Source organism: Chenopodium album, chromosome 14 (genome assembly GCF_948465745.1).
Source record: "Chenopodium album chromosome 14, dcCheAlbu1.1, whole genome shotgun sequence".
In the NCBI taxonomy this organism is placed as follows: domain Eukaryota; kingdom Viridiplantae; phylum Streptophyta; class Magnoliopsida; order Caryophyllales; family Amaranthaceae; genus Chenopodium; species Chenopodium album.
The window spans coordinates 10,880,954-10,904,988 of NC_137847.1; the positions used below are offsets into that span (position 1 = coordinate 10,880,954).

Here is a 24,035-nt window from a genome sequence, read left to right on the forward strand (position 1 = left end):
TATTTCATTTTTAACTTAGCTTTTTATTTTCTATTTTATACATATTAAATTCTATGTGGTTAAATTAATTAATTGTGAATTGATGATACGACTCTAAGTAAAAAAAATTACTCCCTTGATTTATGCAATTATAGCTAATGCTTTCCTAAAAAAAATGAATAATTTTAAATAAGGCAAAACTATTTATGAATTGTTTTTTACTTTAATATTAGATTCTAAATATTCTCCTTTTCTTATTTTATGTAATTGATTCCATACGGGACTATCAAATTGAAATGGAAGGAGTAATAACCATGTAAAAAAAAAAAAAAAAAAAGAATTTGGTATGGATCATACTAGGTATGAGCCTATACTTACTCTTATGTGAAGATCACAATTTCTTATATTCTTTTTATATGGATTCTTTTTATATGGAGGTATGCAAATATCAATTAAGAATGTGCCAAATTCAATTTTAATTTAATTTTATACTTTATATTTACTTGTTATATGTTTTTTTTTTTTTTTTTTTTTTTTTTGATGACGTCCTCGTGTCCACATCATATGGTGATATCCATCAGCATAACGTATCCATTTCTTTACAACCTATCTTAAGCATGTCCACCTCTTTTTTCACACACACAAAATAAAAAAACGACACATTTTCCTTGAGATTTACTGTAATACTCGTACTAATCACTAGTAGCAATAAATTGCCAAATTGGCAATAACCAGCCAATTTCCAAGTCAAGCCGTCAACCCCTTCCCTCTTTCCTCACTCTCTCCTAAATCTCTCTTTCTCTCTCTAAAAACACACAAAATTTTCTCTCTCTTCAACTCCACTTTGACTTCCTCCACCAATCCAATGCCGGAATCTTCTCTCTGATCCACCATTTTCCGGCTAATCCTCCGCCTGCTCCGGCGCCGATGACGACGACGATGCTCATCGACTCGCGCACCGCCTTCTCCGATTCCAATGACATCAGCAATGGCAGCAGCATCTGCTGCGCCGCCACAACCACCACAACCGCCACCGCAATCGCCGCCGACAACTCTCTCTCCTCCACTCCTTCCTCCGCCGCACTCCTCCGTCTCTCTGAAAACCTCGATTCCTTGTTCCAACCCTCGCTCTCCGACTCCGACTCCTACGCCGACGCTAGAATCGTCGTCGCCGGTGATTCTCGTGAAGTCGCGGTTCATCGCTGTATTCTGTCGTCTCGTAGCGCGTTCTTCAGGTCGGAGTTCGCAGCAAAGAGAGAGAAAGAGAAGGAGAAGGATAAGGAAAAGGAGAAGGAGAGAGATAGAATGGTGAAGCTTGAGCTTAAAGATTTGGCGGGTGAATTTGCGGTTGGATTTGAGTCGTTAGTTGCGGTTTTAGGGTATTTGTATAGTGGAAAGAGTAGACAGTTACCTAAAGGTGTTTGTGTTTGTGTTGATGATGATTGTTCTCATGTTGCTTGCCGTCCTGCTGTTGATTTTGCTGTTGAAGTTCTCTATTTATCTCACAAATTTGAAATCGTTGAATTGGTTGCTCTTTATCAGGTAATTTTATCATTTTGTAATTTAATTTTGTTTGAATTTAAACATTTGAATTGTTTGAGTTGATCAATTGAGTTGAAGTTGAAGGTATGTTAATTCATAGTGTATGTTAATTCGAAATTCCGGATTTAGTTGTCGCGTTACTGGTTCAAATTACACTATCGATTATTGTTCTGGACTGGATAGCGGATTGGCGGGAGCATAATTTCTTTTTTTACTTGATTTAGTAAGATGAAGTTCAAGGTTTAACTTAGGATTTAAGAATAATTGCAACTTTTGATTTTGCAAATTTGATCTTAATTAGCTTAGCTTAGCTTAAGTCTGTTGTATTGCAATAATGGTTTCGCCTAATGCAAAGGAATTTTCATACCTTTCGGTTGCTTGAGACGTAGCTTTTGCTTTATGGTTTCTTATGGAGTAGTAATTTACTTTCCCTTCTTCTCCCAGTGACATGATTCATCCTATTTTTGTGAAAAAAAGATAGACTTTGGAAAAACAACCTGTAAGGGAGTTAGGCAGGGTTAGGATATTAGACATAAGATTTAGGTGGTCTTAGGATATGATGCCTTATGTCAATTAGATTTTTATTTTTGTTTAGGGTATTTAAAAGTAGTCGGTAAACCAATTTTAATAATATTAATATGTAAAACAAGGTTATGATCAGGAGTGAGGATTTTCTGAGAACAAATTAGCGAACCTCGTTGTGCTGCTGGTTCAGTTCAAGGATGGCGCATTAAGTACTTAACTTGAAAGTTACTGGTGAATTTATGTTCTTCGTAATTGGCAATCTTAAAACAAAACATCTCTGTGTTGCACCATTGCTTGTGATCTATTTTGTATCTGATCTGTTGAGATTAGCTTAACTAATTCATCTTAAGAGAGGACCAAGCTATGTTTCATTTCAGGATTAGTAGGCCTAAAGACAATCTGTCTAAAAACTCAGCTTCAACAGGAAGATTATGAATTGACATTAATGGAAATAATCTACTTTTCCTAATCTTTCAATATGACTCAGCAAAATAGGAGGTGGACTCGGAATTCTGAGCAAGCTAAAGGGAAGCATATTAGCAAACTGGAATTAGCTCATGGTGAAGATAGGACAGGATACAGGGTTTATGATCTGGCTGTTACTGGGGCCATTTTTCACAGACCTAGAACTTATAGGCAGCATTTCTTTTAGCAATGAATGGTGGAATGGAGAAAAGGATTTGCTTTATTTTTGTCCTTTTTTGACTATTTGAGTGACCAACATCATGTATTTGTCAATCAGTTAAGAGTTCAACAGAGTTTGAGCTCTTGAATGGAATACCAAATGGTTTTGGTGTTACAAGCTTTTTTGTAGGCGAGGGTAAAAATACGTAGGGCGTCCTTATTGATTAAGTTATTTAAAACACTCCTGATGATATATCTTTTTAAAGGAAACGATGTGAAGTACATGGGAGGTGGATTCAAGGTCTATGTTCCATTAAGTGTTTTACTTAGATTTAGAAGGCCAGTTTGGGAGCTGGGTTTTGGTAGACAACTAGACTCATTATTACTAAAGATGAAGAAGCCTTTTTTGAATGTTGAAGCCTATATTTCATGATGACTTGATACTGCATATTCTTATATAGTAGCTTAGATGATCTACTGATTTGGGAAATCCTTTAATTACTTTATACTTCCTCTATTCTTTTTTACTTAATGTGTTAATTTTATCACGTTTGCCAATGTAAAACTTTAACGATCAATAACTTTAATTCTCCATAAGTAAAAATTATAAAAAGTTATATATTATGATAGTATTTATTGAGACAAAATTAAAAAGATGTCACATGAGTTTGTTTTTTCTTACATATTATTCACAAAAGACGGTCAAAGGAGGGGTGATGAATAGTGCAAAGTCAAAACGGGTCAAGTAAAAAAGAACGGAGGAAGTATTCTTATATAGTCGCTTAAATGATTCATTGAAATGGGTGCATCCATGAAAGATGGGTGGAGACCAGTTTGAAACACCCATCATTTATAAGCACAACAACTGGCTTTCCCTTAAGGATGGTGCTGGGACATTGAAAAGCTGCTGTCTGGTGCTAGGTTCCAAGAGTTGGCGCATAAGGCATTACCGCTTTAGTCTTCTAAACTATAGTCTGACTGCACTTGCTTTAGGGGTGAGACACGTTTGATCATGGTTAATGTCTTAGTGCTTATTGGATAAAAAAATGTTTTAGTTGGTTGACTCCATGAGAATAAAGTAATATGACTTATCTCCTTAGCCAGGAACTCGACTTTGGTGAAAATGATCATGATTTTGAGGACACTAAGTCTGGCACTCTCTTAGGAGGACTCTTGACTAAGGGCCACAGATTCAAGCCTGAGGTTGGAAACCAGTTGCATGAGATTTACCAGCTGTTTAGGACAAAGAGACATATCCAAAACATAGCTCCGTCTTTCTGTATGGTGTTCTCAACTGTTGTCAAAATTATTGATCAGCTTGCTGAAAAAAATGTACTTATATGCCCATTGAAAGTAAATGGATGATTGGGTAGTCAAAATTATTGATCAGCTTGCTGAAAATTAAAAAAAAAAGGTACTTTCTGCCCATTAAAAGTAAATGGACGATGGATAGTCAAAATTATTGGTAAGATTGCTGAAAAAAAAAATGTACTTTCTGCCCATTGAAAGTAAATGGATGATATCATCATTACGTCTAATCCTGGAAAAGATTCTTGAGCTTGAAAACTTGAAGTTAGACCCCATTAAGAAGTGTCAGGCTGACATGAGCTATTAATAGTTGCTGAGTTGTATTTTTTTAATTTGTATTTCTTTATTTACTATTTCTTTTAGCCATAGTACTTATATTTCATAATCTTCTATATTTATGTTGTAATTTGTTATGGCTCTGAGGACTTGCCTGTTCCATGGGTGTGTTGATCATAATCCTAATGGGTCATAGCTTGTTTTCCTTACATTGCCTCAGAGGCTGACTATGTTTGGCTTTATGAACTTCTTGATACCAGCAGCCTATGCCTCTATAACTGATGGCTATGAATATGAGTAACTAGTACAACTTTGGGAGCCCAAAGCCCCATTATTACTAATAATAAAAGCTCACCTGTAAAATTGAGAGAGTTCCTAACCATAGGTCCAAAGCAATTAAGATATTTATTTAATCTAGTGGATAATATTAAGCTGGATTTTGTCATTGTATTAATAAACTTTGTGTACACTTGAGAACAGCCCCCCCCCCCCCCCCCCCCCCCCCCCCAACATACACACACACTCTTTGCCTTAGCCTGGTGTGTCTCACTAGAATTTGGATGATGATACATGTAAAATTTAATAATTTTGGTGATTAACATGGACAAGAGGCTTGTCCTTATTGTAGATTTGAATTCGTCTGGTTGTGTATAAACAGCCATGGTTTGAAGTTCTTATTGAAGATGTTCAATAGCAGGGGTGACCGGGTGATAGTTGTTTTCCTAGTTGAGTCTAAAGTTTCTTAGACTGGCTACGGGCTTTTCAATAGTAGGGGTGACCGGGTGATAGCTGTTGGTGGTAACATCATCTTAGATCCCACTAATGCAAAATTTGCACTTGGGGAGGGTGCTGTTTATGCAAAGCCTGTCGGATGCTATCATGCTAACAAATGCATGCATTGATATAAACTCATCCCATCCACTATCGTATAGCTATAAGAAGGGATTTGAAGGAAAATATCATTCGCTCTTCCCATTCAGTCATTATCTAACTTGTGGCAGTTTGAGGTGCTCTTCTATACATCAGACTGATCAGAGGTTTTGTAATTATCTAGGGACAGGCATAGAAGATTAGAAGGTAGATATGATATTGTGGACAAAGGGAGGAATTTCAAGGATTAGTTCTTTTATTGCCAAGATTATAACTTTCTTTTTATGTTAGCTTTTTTGTTTTTTTGGGCAAATTTTTATGTTATATTGTTATGTGGCACTGACAAGCTTGCACTAATATTGGTCTTAAAATATCTTTAGGCCAGAGGTTCCACCATTCTTTATGAACTGTCAATACAGTATTAATTACATTGGCTTGGTGATTTCTTAATAAAATTTTGTGCTTGCAGAGGCACCTACTGGAGATTCTTGACAAGGTCGCGCCAGATGATGTTCTAATAGTACTATCTGTTGCTGAATTGTGCGGAAATGCATGTGAAAGATTGCTGGGAAGGTGTATTGACAAAATTGTGAGATCCGATGTTGACGTCACCACTCTTGATAAATCTTTGCCACAGCCTATTGTGAAACAAATAATTGATACACGCAAGGAGCTTGGTTTTACTGAGCCTGGATCTGTTGAGTTTCCTGATAAGCACGTGAAGAGAATACACAGAGCGTTGGAATCTGATGATGTCGAGTTAGTTAGAATGCTTTTAAAAGAGCGGCATACGACTCTAGATGATGCATATGCCCTTCACTATGCTGTTGAACATTGTGATGCCAAGACTACCACGGAACTTCTTGAGCTTGGGACTGCAGATGTTAATCTTAGGAATCCAAGGGGTTATACTGTGCTACACATTGCAGCCATGAGGAAAGAGCCTAAGATAATTGTATCCCTATTGACCAAGGGAGCCCATCCATCAGATACTACTTCAGATGGAAGAAAGGCACTGCAGATAGCAAAGAGACTTACAAAATCTGTAGATTTCTTTAAACCTACTGAACAAGGAAAGGACGCGCCAAAGGATCGTCTGTGTATTGAAATACTAGAACAAGCTGAAAGAAGAGAACCGTTGCTAGGGGAAGGTTCTGTTTCTCTTGCAAAGGCAGGGGAGGATCTCCGTATGAAGCTTTTATATCTTGAAAATAGAGGTAATGCTAGATTTGAATGCAGACTTTACTTATTGCTAATATATGATGGTGTGTGATCCACCTTGTAGTATTTGACAACCAAACCTTTCATTGCATCAGGGAATATATTTGACAACCAAACCTTTCATTGCATCAGGGAATATATTTGACAACCAAACCTTTCATTGCATCAGGGAATATAAAAAGCACATCTTCCTTTTTTTTTTTTTTTCTCTATATTCAAATATCTACCATGCCAAGATAATTTCAACTGACAAGTCTAATTACGCTGGGAGCACTACAATACAAAATCCCCAAAGAAATAAATGCTGCAATAACCATCGGAGATTACCTTGTATACATTTTCCCAATTTCTAGCAGATAGAGTACAATGGAGTAAGCTAGCAGCAGGTCATAACAAAACCAAATTAGATCTGCATTAACAATTTTTCTTTTAGTAGCATAAAAATGCTTTAATGGTGGAAGCAGGTTCAAGTTCATTTAGTATCTTAGTTCTTGGTCTGCTGAGGATTTAGTTAATGCATATAATTATTTTGGCACCTTTTTTTTTAGTTGGACTTTGTATTCCATTGCTGGCCCCTAAACATACCCTCCATACACACCCCCTCAGAGAAGAAATTAGGAGTGTGAGTGTGTGAGTCATCGGGTAATAACAATGATATGAAGGGGTTCTTCTTCTTTAATTGTCTTTTTCTGAAATTGGTGAAGTGAAATCAATCACAGACTTGTCTTTGGATGTTGTAGTAGCAAAGTTGGTATCTGCAGCTGAGCATTAACCTCCTGTTAGAAAATTTTCCTTCATGTTTGGGTAGAAAGGTTTCTCTGAACCTTCTGATAGGGTCATGAGGCTTAAAAACTGTTATTTGAAAAACGTATGCTTACAGGATATTCAAGTGAAACTAATTGCAAGTCTTCTTGCTTTCCCATTTTCCCTAGAGATTTTGATAACTTTTGGATGTTGGGATTTTAGTGATTGCTCAGATGATATTTATAATCGGATGATGATTGGTGGTTGCCTATTAAAGCTGCAGGCATCATGTGAGCACTGAGCAGACATGCCGGCACACATGTTTATGAAATGTGACAGTGCAACAGCACTTTGTTTTAAATGGGTTTCTAATGCTTGATTTGGTCAATTTTATGCAAGGGCATTTATCTTTCCCCCAACATAACTGTATTAGAGCTTTGGATATCTTGTTGCCTGTTTCCTGTTGTCATTGCTGAGCACTATTCTTAAAAAACACAAAAATACTGTACAAACCTATACATATCAAAAGTTTGTATTCTTGTTGCTTCTGAACATCATTTAGGTCTATCTTATTATTACTCCGTAGTTCAGATTGCCTATCCATGTGTGGTTTACTGGTGTTTGATATTTATTGACATGCATATTGCTATAACCTGAAAAAATTCGTTTACTTTTTGCTGATGATTAAATTATAATTTGTTGATGATATGGAGGAATTTATAAAAAGATTGTTGAAGTATTGATTTAGTTAACTTCCTATTCTTTTCTTTCTCTCCCACTTTTTGAAGACTGAGTATCAATTTTGGTCAATTTGTTATCATAATACAAAGTATTTTTTTTTCCTTTTTCACATTTTCTTTTTTTCCCTTCCTTGTGGCATATGCCTTTTATTGATTGTGAATTTGTGATGTCAGTAGCTAATGCTCAGCCGGGCCTCTTTTTTTTTTTTTTTTTTTTTTTTTTTTTTTTCAGTTGCACTTGCACGGCTACTTTTTCCAATGGAAGCGAAAGTTGCTATGGATATTGCTCAAGTGGATGGTACTTCTGAGTTTACATTGTCAAAAAATATAGCAGATGCACGAAGAAATGCTGTCGACTTGAATGAGGCCCCCTTTATATTGAAAGCGGAGCATCTACAAAGGATGAACGCATTGTCTAAAACTGGTAAACAAATCATTAGATACTCCGCTGTTCCTATAAGATTCTACCTACTCAGTTTTTTAATTCCTCTTGGTTTTTTAAAATGTCTTTCAAAGTTGTAAGATTTCAATGTTCTCCTAATATGACACACACTAAGAAGCAAAAATTTCTAGGACATTGTACTATGGGTAAACACACAAATGCCATACTAAGAGTACTCTGTCATTTGTGTTTGCTTGAACTGGAAATGATGTTTAAGATTCCTTAATATTGGTACTACAATTTCATGAGTTTATTTTGTTGAGGGCCGAGGGTTTAGGATATGTATATGCAATAGAGTATTTATAATTATAATAATTTTTTTATTGGCAGTTGAGCTTGGAAAGCGCTTTTTTCCTAGGTGCTCCGAAGTTCTTAATAAGATTATGGACGCTGAGGACCTATCACAGCTTGCATTTTTAGGACAAGATACCCCAGAAGAAAGACAAAGGAAGAGAAAAAGATATCTAGAACTACAAGACGCTTTAACTAAGGCCTTTACAGAGGATAAAGAAGAGTTTGATCGTACCACATCGTCATCATCATCAACGCCATTTGGGAGGCCTTATGGTAAGACCAATTTCAAAAGGTAACCCCTTGGCAGCATAATCACGTAATGCCTTCATTTGTATGATAAATTTTCTATCTTATTTCTCTTTTTTGTATCTTGACTATTCTTGCTATCTTTTTGGTCTGTAGTATAATTTTTGACCGATTGATTAGCTATTACATGACAGAATTGTATTCTATACATCTTTATAAAATCGTTACCAGATTTAGGTACTACCATTGAAGGCATACTCTTTTGTGAGATAAATTATCAGATTACAAGAATTATTCCTCATCGTACGGCAAAAAATAAATCGAGGTACACATTTTTGTTCTGTTTTAAATTTTTGTAGTCTTTACAATTGGAAATTATGATCTTAACCAATGTTTGAATTGGTATTAGAGACGAGATGCTACGGTAAGTAAAAATTACTTGAATTGGAACATCATCGTCTTAGTCACAGTTTGTAAGTAAAAATTAATTTAGACCTTGTCAGCTTGTCCTGATGGAAAAATGAATCAAGATCTTCACTTTACCTTATTATGGTTTATTAGTTCTTGAATTAATAGAAGATTAGACAAAATTCGGTGTTGAATTGTCAATTGTTTTATCTGTGCTAGTTAATCAGTGGATTTTTTTAGACAACTTGAGATATTGGAACACATCCTTATTACTGTTTCGATAGCAAAGAAGGAAGGAAAAGAAGGGGAGGGAAAAAGGAAGAAGGGAAGGGAAAAGAAAGGAAGGGAGAGGTGAGCTCCATTTTCCCTCCAATTTTGGAGGGATTATGCTTATTAAGGAGAGTGGGGAAATTGATCCTCCCTCTCCTTCCCCTTCCTTCCCCCAATTCTTTATCCAAACAAGAGAATTTGTCCCCCTCCTTTTCTCTTCTCTTCTTTTCCTTCCATTTCTTTCTATCCAAACAAATTATAAATGATAAATGAGGCGGATTAGTTAATCTTTATGATTGCCAAACTAGTGGCAATATTGTAAATATTTGCACTTTTCTTTTGCCCATGAATAGTTAAAATTTTTTTTTAAAAAAAAAGTGTACTTATTTACAATATTGCCCTTAGATTGGCGAAATTTGTCAATCATTCTTAATGAAGTACTAATTTTCTTTTTACTTGCACAGCATTTTTGGCTCACAATTAAGAAAGATTTTACACTGTAAAATGTGAGACTTGTTACGGCTTAAATTTAGAAGTATTCTCAGCCTATAATAATTTGAGTCATGAATGATTCTAATAGCACATGTTGATTTTAAATTACTTTAGATGGTATTATCATAATACAAAATACTTATTCAGTGGTACCAAGTCTACCAACGAATGCAAAAACGCTATGTTGTTATCGATATAATTCCTTATTGGGGTTTTTAGATAATACTATCTAAACACAATGTAATATCAATGCCGTATTATTAGAGTCATTCATGACTTAAATTATTAGAGGTAGAGTGTTCCTCTAAAATTTAATAGATTGACTTGTAGGTATGGCAGGTAGGTATTAAAATGCGGGTTCAGTACCGCACCCGTCCAAGTTGGGGCGGGTATGGATACAAACTTGGCGGGTATGGATACAAAAGTCATACCCACTGTGGGTAGTGGGTAGTGGGTAGGTGGTGGATTTTGAGCTATACTCGCCTATTACCCGCATGACCCGCCTACCCACCTACTTACCCGGATACCTGCCCAATACCTACATATTGCCTACTACATTGTATATTATGTTATTATATTATATATTCACAATTTAAAGTGTATAATGACAAGTTATATAAGAAATTTATTTTTTAAAAAATGTTGAGTTGGTGGGTAAAAGGCGAGTGGTGGAACGGGTGTGGGTTTAGGTTTCTATTCACTTAGGCAGGTGCAGGTGTTAAAATTTTACCCACCGCGGGTGGCGGGTAGGTGGTGGGTGTAAAATATTTTGGTGGATGCGGGCATGGGGGAGGGGTACCCACACCGTTCGATTGCCATCCCTTAATGACTTCTACATGTCTCTTTTCATATTATATCCTCAAACAACATGTCAAATTGTCAAGTGTGTTGTAAGCATTAAAAAAGATAAAGTTTGTACATGAAAGATTGTGCAAAAACAATGGTACAAACATAAAAGAACGAAGGTAATAGTTGTATGATCATTGTAAGTATCTTCACCTCAAAGTGTTCCTAAAAAGATTCATTCTCAAAACTTTATAGTCAAGGGATACAAAGATTACAAACTTTTTCATTTGGTCAAGCCTTGTTTGATATCGAAACTAGGGAATTGGAAAATCCACAATACAAGCATTAACCCTACGTAATGCTCCGATAGTTTTACTCATACGTACGGTGTCAAAGGTTGAGTGTCATAACTTAATTACAAGGCAAAGTGTTATGTTTTATTGCAAGGTATCGGGACTTATCCTACATCGCCACATCAGTCATATGGAGGGTTTATCAGTTGATTTGGGGTTGATATAAGACAATGAACTCTCCTTTTGAGCTAGCTTTTGAGGATGACTCTCCTCTACTCTTGTATCACAAAGACGAGAAAAAAGGCAATATTTTGTGTTTTACTTGATCACGAGAGGTACCAAGAATGGAGCTGTCTCGTTAAGACATAGGATAGGCTCAAATTATTCCATGAAAACTTTAAATATGGTCCCTCGAATGTCCTAGACGATGGTGCCAAACTTACGACTAGACAGCAACAGAATATGCACCAATAGCTAATGATTTGGCTTACCATTCAAAATAGTGCCAAATTTTACAGAATGCACGTACTGTTTAAATGGTTGCTTGTCAAAGTCAAAGATCTTGTTTTTTAGGTGAAATCCATAGAAAAGTCCCAAATGTTTCGTAGTATTTAGTTGAGTTAAATGTAGCTTAATGGTTCCATTTTTTTCTCCTTAATTCTAATTAGTAATAATGATGTGTTAACCCACATTTTTTCTCCTTAATGCTATCATTTTTTATTGGATTGAATACAAATTTATTTGTCAATTATAATTTCAACAATTTGAAGGTGTAGAGAAAGTGATAATAAAGGTCCTCAATCCATTTACTTGGGTACATATCTCATTCATTCATCCCTTTTAGAGGTTTTTAATACATTATCTTAGAGAATTAAATTTATTAGACATTATTGTTGAAGGTAAATTGAAAAATTATAGAATTTCCTTTTACGTATACAATGATATTAAAATGTTCTAATTCTATTTAGCACAACATAAGTTTACTTAAGTTCACCTTTTTTTTTTTTTTGGGGGGGGGGGGGGGGGATCAGCAATGAAATTAAATACTTGTATCAATTAAGAAGCACACATGAGGAAGAAATGCAACAATAGATGAGTATTACTATTACATGCCACTAGCAATATGCTGCATATGATATATTCTTTCTGTTAGATAATTTCACAATTTATTGCCATTCTATTCAAACTACAACACATAATTTCATTTAAACCTTTAAAGATAAATGAACGAACCACTTTCATTCTGAACGGAGAGAATAGATTTAAAATCGTACTAATGTCATTCCTATTAGATAAATAGTTCTTCAAGGATACATCTAGAGATAATCATGCTAACAGTCAAAAACTATCCTACCCATTTGTTTGCTTTGCGTTACATAATCTCAACTATTTAAGCACTTTTCTTTTCATTAATAAATTATAAAAGTCCTAATTACACTTAGACCCACCAGACTAATGTGCATTTTGCGGCTTCATACATTCATACAAGTGTCCATTATTAACAACCAAAACGAATCCGACAAGTGTCGATTTGTAGATCACTTACTAAATTAGGACCCTATTAACTTTCTGGTGATTTCCTTAATCATATTTTAATACGAGTAATTACTGCCACAAATCATTATTTAAGCTTATGTCAAGTGTAAAGTTGTCCATTTTGTCCTGTATTTGAGAGGCATATTTATGCGGTATGATTTTCCAACTTTACGATAGATGATGTTTTAATAGTACTAGTATTATTTAAATACAAAAAATTTAAAAAGTCCCAAAAATGCACCATATATGAAGGACATTATTGTTACATGAAGAGTGTAAGTGTTCCATTGTACTCCGTAGTGGATTATAAAATTAGAGTAGATCAACCTTGGCCCGGTCTTGCTCGGTTCGAACCAGTTTATGAAGGGGTTAGCTCAAGGATTTTGGCTCAAATCTTGACTTATTCCTAAGCAACCACACGAATGATTAGACCATTTTCAAAAGACAGTATTTTGAGAACTTTAGGCCATGGGATGGTACATGCTAGGTATCACAACAATTTCCTGGCACGGGCCGTAAGACCTAAATGAACTACCGTACAATATATTCACATATTTTCCATATCTTTTATTGTATAAAATATTATTCTATTATCTTTTACTGTTTTTGGTGTTTCACCTGGTTTACCCTTTGGGCTAATTCATACTCGGGGCTCAATTTTTGGTATAAATTAAGATTCAAACTTTTTTAATTTCATACAAAAATATGAGGATTTATTTTGATAGATTTTGAATTAATATCATAATTCATTGTAAAATTTTGTAAAAACCGTGGTGGCACGGGGCTTAATCTAGTGTCGTCTATATGGATGTCTACCCGACTTTATAGTAGACTCTCTAACGTTTCTTGCTTAGTAAAAACCAAATACAAAAAAGATTGAAAAAAAATGAAGTTAGTGCTGTAATCAAGCATTTACATACATAAATGAGGTATAGATGCTTGATTAAACTGATCTACAAAGGTTTCAAATTAATGTGTTGTAATCAAGCATTTATATGAATAAATACATGAGATATGGATACTTGATTAAAACTGATCTACAAAGGTTAACAATCAACACTAGCAAACATCCTGCTGATTACAACTTCAAATGTCCAAAAGTATGCTCTTACCTAAAACCAACAGAACAGTCATGCATATACAAAGGGATTATACAACGTTCATCAACATTTTTTCCTCAAGTGGCTAATCAACTAGAACAAAGTAATCTCTACGTTGTTAGTATAATCGACATGAAATTAGCTAGATAATATAACTACAGGTACTACACAGAGTTCTAAATAATCTATCGAAATTTCTAATTTTGTCCAACCATCCAAAAGTGATCTGTTATCTTTTCCTTTTCCTGCTGCATCTACCATTGAAGTGTCCTAGTGTCCTGCTCAAGAAGAAAACATTATGTTAGTATTATACATTTTATGAATATAGGAATAATCTCTTAAACCAATAGCAAAAGTAGTAACAACTAAGCAAGTTTTTATTACCTAATGGACAAGCTATTTCACCAACATTAGTATAGCCAATCAAGCTGCGTGGCTTAATCAAGTCCTCCAATTCATGTACAATCTTACTCTGATCAACACCAAACCCTGCTTCCTCTCTGTTACCTTCACATATCACATCATCTGCCATTAGCTTCTCCCACATTATGTAGCTGCCAGAAGATAAGTCAGGACTGCTAGTCTCGGATGTCAGGTTAGATTTCTGGTCCGGCATTAAGCTAGAGCCTAAATCAATCGCTGAGGAACCAAGATATGAGTTTAGTTCTGAGTGAGCAGCAGCCATTTCTTCCTTAGGGAATTGATCACCATGCTTTGCTATAAATGACTCCAAAAATTTGTCATTTGAGACCAATCGACGTTTCTTATGTACTTCTCCACCACCCAGAACTTTGTTCTGCCTATAATTCTGGAGCAGCCGCTGAAATGAGTTAGTTTTTTTCATTGCCTTGGCAAGGAGCATAATAAACTCCTGTTGCTTCCATTCAACAGTCTTCATACGCTCTCCCATTGCAGCCAAGCACGTGTTCGAGTTCTGCTGCTGTTGCTTCAGATCAGATATCTCAACTTTTAGTGCCTCCTGCTCTTTCTTAAGAATTTCTATTTCAGTCTCCTTTTGATGCAGCAATCTAGCATTGCTGTTGGTACCATTACCCTGGGCTCGCCGCTTTATAGTCTTTAGCAAATCTTTCTTGCCCTTCTGAAACCCTGGATGTGCAAACTCCCATCTAACAGGATGGGCTGTTGACACTTTTCTGAATCCCTATACCAATTACCAAGTATACATCCATATCAATATCACTACATAAATTTCATACAACCAGCAAAAATTATATGAAATACAAAACTCAAATCCCAATAAATGATGTAGTATTATACTCTAATACCATGTAAATGAACCAGTTCAATCAATTGGATGAACAATAGAATACTATTAATCAATAATTTTCTATTCATAACTAATCACTATAGTTTAATTAATTCATCTAATCTAGCAGCAAGTTCATCCAAAAGGGTACTATTAACACAATTAAAGTTGGCATAAAATAAGCATTTATTAAAGTCCTACATCTTAGGGATGATAAAAAATAATATACCCAATAAACAAAAAAAATCACCCATTTAAAATACAGTGCACAAGGTACTCACACAGCTATATATTTAAATGAGTGTATTAAGCACATGAACAATTAAAAATTGATTAAAAAAGAATTAAGTCGTATTACAAGACCCGTGATCAAATTCCATCTACAACAAAAATGTCCACAACTCTACACTAAACATACTAAAACCCGAGAACAAATCCCGTCTATACAAAACATACTAAAATCCGAGATCAAATTCCGTCTACCTTAAATAAAATAAAATAAAACCCGAGATCAAATCCCGTCTAAGGTAAACAAAGCAATCAACACACAATGAACATATCACAACCAGAAAAATTAAACCAAAAACAGTCCAAATAATAATAAATAGAGATAAATTACTTACATAGGTGTTAAGCTGACGGACAAAGCTGGAGAAATTGGAGTGTTTAAAATACTTAGAAAGCAAATCAGTGGAAAATTTATGTTCATCCCAAATAATAAAACTATTAAAAGATTCACCCCATGAAATAATCGGATCACTTTCTGGGTCTTCAACCATATCAAAAGTTTTATTCAGAAAAGGGGGTGGTCCAAATTCATGTAAACTCATCAATGGCTTTGGCATCTCCATAATTTCTTCTTCTTCAACTACTACTACTTCTTCTTTCACTGTTACTCCATTAACATTATTAAGCTTATTTTCAACACCGATTACACCGTTGAGTTGTAATCCGAGTGATAACTCGTTGTTGGGGTCCATAATTTGCAAAAAGAACTTCAGAAATTGCAGAGAGAAAAATGGTTTTTGGGGGTTTTTTGTTTTTTGGGAATTTGATTGTGAAGAGGTGGAAAGCGAATGAAAGATGGGTGTCTAAAAATGGAAAGGGGGAGGTGGGAAAAAAGTGTAAAAATCCAAAAAAAAAATATATAAAGTGTCCACTTAGAAGTGGTGATGACTTGCCATTTGTAGTAAGTATATGGTGTGTGATTTTGATTTGAAGCACTTTTTTTTTTTTAATTTTTTTTTTATTATTATTTTTTTTTACCAAATAGTATTTAGTCTAATGATAATCGGTAAGGATCGTATTTTACAACCTTAAAGTTCTAGAATCAATTTTCAATTGAGCATTTTGGAGGTGGCAATTCTCGCTTATCCCTCGTTCCCAAAGGACCTTAGCGTTGTTGCCTGCTTGCCTATTTATTCATATTTGGTTGATTTGTGAATTGAGATTTTAATTCGATAGAATGTCTTCTCTTAACTTACAAAATGAGAAAAACCAAAAAATAAAAAAAAATAAAAATAAGGCACCTAAAAAAATGTGTTAACTAATAGAAAATAGAGGAAGTACTTTTTTTAAAATCAAAATTAAATTTGACTTGATACTAATCATAAGAAAAAAAAAATATCGTAGAGTGGAGTCTTATTTGATTCATCTGTATACTTAGTAACTATAAATATCAAGATATAATAATATTGGGTTTAAATAACCAAAGATATTACTACTTTTGTTTTTTTAATTGACATATTTATTTTTTTATCACATTTATCAACACACAATTTTAACGATTAATCAAAATAAATTATATAAAATTTGTTGTATGCGTAGTAGAATTTACTAAATGAGTAGAGTTTCATAGGGTTCCCTCTAGGTTTTCTCCTTGGGAGGGTTTTTTGGTTCCCTCTAGGGTTTCTCCCTTGGGAAGGTTTTTCTAGCCTCCATTGCTAGATTTTTCTTCTTTTTTTGAAGGTTTTCCTTCAATCTTCTCCTTCTCTCTCTTTCTCTTCCATCTTTTTTCTTCTGATCTCAATTGTAAATTTTTGTAGGGGCTTCCATCGGTATTTTTACCGGTGGTAAGCCCCAAAAAAACTTTTTATTTGCTTTCAATAAAAGATCACATCTTTATGATGGAGTTTGATCTACTATTAGGTTTAATTTATTTGTTTGTTCGTCTGTCAAAGTTTGAAGATTTAGGGTTTCACAATCTCCAAAAGTGTCTAGAAGGCCATATGAGTTTTTTTCACCCAAATAGCTATTCATATGTGGATCTCAAGCCGAATTAGTGCTACCTCACAGATTGTATTGTTTCAGATGAAGATTTTTATAAAGGCGATCGTTGATCAAATCTGCAAGGTAACTAGTTCTAAGGTGAATTGTATTTGTATTGGAATTTTATATTTCCTCGGAATTGTCTGTAAGTGCCGTTTGGCTATCTTTCATTAATGAAATCCTTTCTCTTCTTGTCAAAAAAAAAAAAAATATTAAATGAGTAGAAATTAATAAGCAAATAATCTCGGATGTACCATATATCCGAATGTACAGAGGATGTACAAAACAAACTTGTACGGAGTAACTTATACGAAGTATAATAAAAAGTACTTCGTAGTTGTTTTTTTTGGGCAAAAAATTAGAAGAAAATGGTTGCATATTTGTTTGTTTTTGGTTGTAGTTTGATTTGATGTGGACCAATTTGGTAGGTGAAAGGGGTTTCATTAGGATAGAATTGATTTCGTTGGTACGTGGCACTCATTTTATCCGCGTAAGGCATGGGGCTCCTCTGCATAACATGAATATGATTTTGATTGGACTGCACTTTTACTGTTTTAACCTTGTGTGTGTTTTTTTTTTGGGTGTTTACTGTTTTAACCTTGTGTAGCGTGTATGTTAGGGATGACAAAATTGATTAGTATCCTGTATTGGACATGATTTAGAATTTTTTTAAAAAAAAATTTAAACATAAACTATGTACTATAAAAAGTAAGAAAATACAACAGCCTATGCATCATACAACTTGTGGCAAAGCACAATCAGGTGTAAACTTTAATCATTTGACATCATTTCTAATCAACCAAACACTAATATGGAATACTACCTCCGTTAATTGTTTTGTGCAATTTTTGTCATTTTGGGATGATCGGGGTTATGTGCAACTTTCTGTTTTCTTTCTAAATTTAGTTAAAAAAAAAGCATGAAATTACTTATTTATCCTTACTTAAAATTTTTTTTTTTTCTGTTAACTTTACCCTTATTATAATTTAATCACATTAACCTAAAACTAATCATATTTCCTAATATAATGACTCCCTCCATTTATTACCCCAATTCCCCCAACTCTCCTCATTTACTCATTTCCCCAACCACCAAAAATTAATTTCAATGGTTGGGTTTCCCTATTTGTTCTGGAGTTTTCTCCAGATGAACCCTAGTTCATCATCTGGGTATTTCTCTCTCCTCTTCATCTGCGATATTTCCACTTCCTCCCTCCAGATCTACTGTTCTCCTCTTCGATCTTTCACAAAAACAAGTCCCCCAAAAACATGGTTAACTTTGATCCTTTACACGAAACATACATGGAGATGGATGACGAAGGTGAGGGGAAACTAATTCTCTCTCTCATTCAATCTATTGAAACTAGTTCTCCCTTTCCTCGTCAATTTTACGAGTCCAGTGAATCTGGTCCCTACTGTACTTCTACCACATACGAAGCTTTGGGTAGGGTTCTTGAGAGTGTTGAGGAGGAGGAACGTCTCAAGAGGGAGGAGGGTCAGGGGGAGTCATGAGGCAAGAAATCGTTTGATTTTCCAGATGTTGGTGTAGATCTGGTGGCGCTGAGTGGTGAGGGGAGTGATGTGGCCACCACAAAGCCCAGATCTAAGAGGGCTAGGCCACCCCCCAAGATCCGTGCAAAAAGGAAGGCAGCTCTGGTGGCGCTAAGGCGGATGCGTGGGCTTCCAGACCAGGAATTAATCGTCCTGTCATCTGATGAGGAGCCTGAAAAGGAGGAGGGTTCAACACCTCCTTCAACGAGGTCTGCTTCTGCCTGTAGTTCTATCCCTGTTTTGAAGCACTATGTGAGGAGGCTGAACCCTAAGGTTCAATCCTCTGAGTGACTGCTTGCGTAACGTTCTCTAACCCTAAATTCTTTTATCTTAGCTCTTAGTCCCTTTACACTGATTTTTTTGTGATTGTATGATGGTTATGTGCTTGGTTTACATGCTTCTGATTTGGGTTTGTTGGTTTATGACTTAGAGTACTTGTTATTTATTTGAGTCCCTATTTAATGCCTCAATTCTGAGTTTGTGGGATTATACTATTGTAAAGCATGTTGTGTGTTGATTATGTTGGATGTTGATGGATTTTGTTGATGGTTACTGTAGGGAATATTTCAAACATCCCACACTTGAGCCCCACTGTAATCATACACTTTAGCATGGTGGCGTCCAAAAGGAAGGAAGCTAGAGCAAAAGAGTCGCCAATAAGTTTTAGGAACTTTTAAACCGTTCACAGGGTAAAGGTTACACCCCTTCACAATCCATGAAATCGCTAACTCCATAGTGGTCCGGAACCATGACTGGATATTCGGGGATGAAGGTACAAATTCCGCCTAAAAAAAATTGAACCTGCCCTAAAAATAGGCCTCTACATTATTCTTCTCATATTCATGTGCGCTTTCTGACTAATATATGATGTGTCTATTTTATATAGTATTTTACCCCCGTTCCTTGGTCATAATTAGTAGTGTTTTTGGCTCTTTAGAGCCACTTTTATTACTAATTGGTGTTTTCTAGTGTTTTCGTAGATTTGGTTGACTTTTGAAGGGATTTACACTTTTGGAGTATTTTCCCGAGATATTTTGGAGCAATCACGAGCATTGGAGAAGCACGACCAGAGTTTATAGCCCAGGGCCGGTTAGAGCCATCGAACCGGTGATTAAGGGCTCGGTATGTGTGATACCGGGGCATTTGGACCGAGTATTCAAGACCCGAAGAGGAAACCCAGATTGGCCCGAAGAATTGGAGCCCAATCGTAGTCCAATTAGTGGCCCAAGAGAGCCGCCCGGCCAAAGAGGTCGGCGCTCGGTGACGCGCCCGGCCGGGCGCGAGATTCAAAATGAAGAGCAAAAAGGCGCGCCCGATCGGGCGAGGACTCGCCCGATCGGGCACGTGTTATTGTTAGGAGACGATTAGCGTCGTTTTAGTTTGTTTGAGTTTAGGATTTGTACGGAGTATAAATACTCCTCCGTAATACGATTTAAGGATATCTTTTTTACTCTTTCTTTACTCTCTTAATTGTTTTCTTAGATTTTCTCTCTCTTATACCTTTGTTCTTAATCTACTCTTAATTCCAGATTTATTTGGTAACTATTTCTCTTCTCTTAATCTTAGTTGTTTATTTTATTCTTTTGATCATGTCTTGTTTTATTGCTTTGATTAGTTTAGTTCCTATTATGTGTGAGTAGTTCTATTTCTAGGGTTTGTGGGGATCTATAAATAATATGAAGGGGTAAATTATTGTTATTAATTGTCAATGCTAGATTAATTTCCTATTGATTGATTTAATGCTCTGTGACTAGATTAGGCCTGATCTTTTATGCACGAGTTTGACAATATTGATTCGAGATTCGACAGATGAGAATTAATGTGTAGGTTTAGTTTCAATAGGCAGGTTAATTTATAAATGGTTAAGTCGAGATTCGAAAGATGAGATTTAATACCGGTAAATTAATTGAGTGATTATAATATATATATTGGTTACCTTATAATCTAGATTATGTTAGTTAATTAGGAATAGAAAGACTCGTTTCTCTGTGGATTCGACCCTACTTCCCTATCTACATTAGTTAGAGGATTTAGGAATTACTTTTGATTTGGGGATACGACTCTACCCTATCAAAATTTGGCGCCGTTGCCGGGGAAACGATTTTATTTTTGTTTCTGATTATTTTTGTAGTCTGGGTTATTTCTTTTTGTCTCAGAGAACATTAGTTCTTTGAGGCAAATCTCATATTTGCTTTTAGTTTTTTTTTGTTTATGCCCAGGTGTTCCAGATCAGGGTACATCCCATTCGATCTTGAGATCGAACGTTCCTTCCATAGGCAGAAAAACCTTTACAAGCAAATCCTGGCAGATTCTGTTGATAATAATAATCACCGAGACCCCCAACTGGTTCTAGCGATTCAGGGGTATCATCAGATCCAGAATCAGAGATGACGGCTCCAAAGAAGCTTAGTGATTACTCACAACCAAAGCTCTCAGATTTTCCACATCTCACTCCCACTCCGGCTCTTGATGGGGTACAATTTGAAATTAAACCCCAATTTATAACGATGATAGAGAGGAAGCAATTTAGTGGAGCCAAGGGTGAAGACCCAAATCTTCACATTGCCGACTATTGTCAATATTGTAATACCATCAAGCAAGCCGGGGTCACACAAGACCAAATCAGGGAGATTCTCTTTCCCTTCTCTTTAACTGGAAAAGCTAAATTGTGGTTTAATGGTTTAAATAGAACTGCACTTGGTATAACTGACTGGGAAACTCTTGTTTTGAATTTTTATAACAAGTATTATCCTGCAGAGAGAACAGCCGTACTACGGAGTGCAATTCAGAACTTCGCCCAAGAAGCCGATGAATCTTTATATGAGGCTTGGGAGAGGTTCAAGGACCTACAAAGAGAATGCCCTCATCATAATTTAGCACAATGGTAGTTAATCCAAGCCTTTTATAATGGCATTGGAAATTCTTCTAGAATAATTTTAGATTCTGCAGCCAGTGGGAGATTTATGAATCTCAATGTTGATGATGCAGGTCAGGTTATTGAAGACATGGCGATACATAATTCCCAATATGGGAATCCTAGAGGCTTTGCTAACAAGGGGAAGCATAGTGTTGACTCTGTATCCTTTTTGCAAGCTCAATTGACCTCTATCTGCCAAAAATTAGATAATCTTAGCACTGCTAATGTAGCTAATGTTTCTGCAATTAACAATAATTCTAATGAGGCTTTCTGTGAAAATTGTAGAATTTTAGGTCATTGGGAACAAGATTGCAGGAGTTCCGTGGAGCAAGTTAATGCCTTTCAAGCTTATAGGCAGAATAACCCATACTCCAACACCTACAATCCTGGGTATCGGAATCATCCGTACCTATCCTACCGGAGTACCAATGTTCAAAATCCACCGCCACAAGAACCACAGGCGCCACAGCAACAGCAGCAGAAATATTACCATCCCAATGCTGGCCAGAAAAACCAACCACAACAATCCTCCTCATCTTCCGACCCTTCTTTGGTGGAAATTAGAGTGATGTTGGTTAATATGCACAAGCATATGGAGAGTAGAGATGCGCAAATTGATTCAATCCTAGCGCACAATAAAATTGTAGATAATCAGATTGCGCAACTTTCTGCCACTCTACAAGCCCGCCAACAGGGAGCTCTGCCGGCACAGCCGACCAGGCCTACGGATCAAGCCTACGCAATTACTCTAAGGAGTGGTTCAAACTATGAAGGGCCCCCTATGCCTAGAATTGATGAACCTGTTTTACTAAATAATGCTAATCTTGATTCCGTTAAACCAGACAATGCAGCTAATAGCCCTGCAGGGCTAAAGCATAGTACTAATATGTCTCATTCTACATTGCAGGGTACGACTCCAAAGAAGGTGGCTACTCCAGATAAGAGCAATAATGCTCCAAAGCCAGTTATCAAGCTTCCATTCCCCAATCGTCACTTGAAGACAAACTTGGATAAGCAATTTGGTAAGTTCTTGGAGATGGTAAAAGATTTGAAGGTAACAGTTCCCTTCACTGAATTAATCACACAAATTCCTTCATATGCAAAGTTTTGAAAGAAATATTGACAAGAAAAAGGTCTATTAGTGAGGTAGAGCCAGTAGTTTCACTGTAGAGTGTAGTGCCGTACTTCAGAATAAATCTCCACCTAAATTAAAAGATCCGGGTAGCTTTTCTATCGCTTGTCATATAGGCAATCTAATGATTGATAATGCATTGTGTGATTTGGGTGCTAGCGTTAGTGTTATGCCATTATCTGTGTGTTCCAAACTGAATATGGGTAAATTAAAAGCTACTAATATTACTCTACAAATGGCTGACCGTTCTTTCAAATACCCCTTAGGTGTTTTAGAGGATGTTCCCGTTAGAGTAGGTAAATTTTATATACCTGTTGATTTTGTTGTTCTTGATATGGCTGAGGATATGCAAACCCCGATTATTTTGGATAGACCATTCCTTAACACTGCAGGAGCAATCATAGATGTGAGAAGTGGTAAATTAACACTATCAGTAGGGGATGATAAAATTATTTTTAATCTTAATAATACCCCTAAAAGCCCCATGACAGAGGAGAAGTGCTTTAGTGTTAATGTGGTTGAGAATTATTCTAACAAGCCCCAAGCTCTTGAAAAAGATCCCTTGGAGGCGGTATCTTGTATTGCATCCCTTTCAGATGAGATAGACAAATGGTAAAAGGAAGTTGATGCAATAGAAAGAGCCCTCCACATTGTCGGTTTTGGCTTTGAAGATGAGAAGGTAAAAATAAACAAGCAAGTTGTGGAAACTGAACCTATAGTAAGTGTTTCACTAGATCGAGTTGCAATTGATCAATCCAGTGATAATTTGAAGCAACCATCGGTCAAGAAGAGGTCTCTTGTGAGTAGTAGTAATGAACCCCCAGTTTACGACAAGGAGGATCCACCAGATAAGGTAAATTGGCGACCCACGGGGCATGTCAGGAAGCCGCGTCGTAGCCAAAACAGCGCTAGACCGGGTGAGAAACCGCCCGATCAAGCGTTTGGCCAAGGGTCCTAGTTATTGTACTGGTAAGAAGGTCGTGCGGGACCTAGATAAACCAGCGCTTTGCGGGAGGCAACCCGTATTTTTAATGCTTTTTAGACTAGTTCTTCTTTCTTTTTCTTATGAGAGGAGAGATTAGGGAATTAAATGAGTTCTATGAGTTTTTGTACAGTTTTGAAGGAAAAGAGATAGACAAATTTGAAGAAAAGAAGAAAGTAAGAAATTCGACAATTAGCCTCGGGCCCGACCGGGCGCGAGAGCT

The 24,035-nt window shown here is 36.0% G+C and overlaps 2 protein-coding genes and 1 non-coding gene across 5 annotated transcripts; 1 reads left to right on the plus strand and 2 right to left on the minus strand.

Moving 5' to 3' along the window:
- Positions 1 to 698: 698 nt before the first annotated feature.
- Positions 699 to 19,357, plus strand: LOC145580050 (BTB/POZ domain and ankyrin repeat-containing protein NPR1-like). Of its 3 annotated transcripts, none has more exons than XR_014099262.1 (6): positions 699 to 1,521; positions 5,594 to 6,341; positions 8,062 to 8,253; positions 8,602 to 8,857; positions 9,043 to 9,136; positions 19,340 to 19,357. XR_014099262.1 is itself a non-coding variant. In XM_081637371.1 (5 exons), exons 1-5 carry the CDS (start codon positions 907 to 909, stop codon positions 9,059 to 9,061), a joined length of 1,830 nt encoding a protein of 609 aa, XP_081493497.1. In that variant the 5' UTR covers positions 699 to 906; the 3' UTR covers positions 9,062 to 9,487. The 3 variants fall into 3 exon arrangements, 1 of the variants encoding a protein (XP_081493497.1); XR_014099263.1 differs by lacking the exon at positions 19,340 to 19,357 and adding an exon at positions 11,215 to 11,744; XM_081637371.1 differs by lacking the exon at positions 19,340 to 19,357 and having other exon boundaries at positions 9,043 to 9,487.
- On the minus strand, positions 13,623 to 16,056 carry LOC145578891 (heat stress transcription factor A-7a-like). The gene is made up of 3 exons (XM_081636187.1): positions 15,587 to 16,056; positions 14,081 to 14,858; positions 13,623 to 13,974 (listed from the first exon to the last, which is right to left on the minus strand). The coding sequence occupies exons 1-3, from the start codon at positions 15,941 to 15,943 to the stop codon at positions 13,967 to 13,969; spliced, it is 1,143 nt and encodes a 380-aa protein (XP_081492313.1). The 5' UTR covers positions 15,944 to 16,056; the 3' UTR covers positions 13,623 to 13,966.
- Positions 19,358 to 21,549: 2,192 nt separating the features above from the next.
- Positions 21,550 to 21,656, minus strand: LOC145580424 (small nucleolar RNA R71). The gene has a single exon (XR_014099471.1). It is a non-coding gene; the product is annotated as a small nucleolar RNA R71 (small nucleolar RNA).
- Between the last annotated feature and the right edge of the window lie 2,379 nt (positions 21,657 to 24,035).

Excerpts from the sequence above, each read along its gene's own strand:
- LOC145580050 (XM_081637371.1), top strand. The coding sequence starts at position 907 with ATGACGACGACGATGCTCATCGACTCGCGCACCGCCTTCTCCGATTCC. Across the intron at positions 6,342-8,061 it reads TTTATATCTTGAAAATAGAG|TTGCACTTGCACGGCTACTT; the intron begins GTAATGCTAGAT and ends TTTTTTTTTCAG. Across the intron at positions 8,254-8,601 it reads GAACGCATTGTCTAAAACTG|TTGAGCTTGGAAAGCGCTTT; the intron begins GTAAACAAATCA and ends TTTTATTGGCAG.
- LOC145578891 (XM_081636187.1), bottom strand. The coding sequence starts at position 15,943 with ATGGACCCCAACAACGAGTTATCACTCGGATTACAACTCAACGGTGTA. Across the intron at positions 14,859-15,586 it reads TCCGTCAGCTTAACACCTAT|GGATTCAGAAAAGTGTCAAC; the intron begins GTAAGTAATTTA and ends TAATTGGTATAG.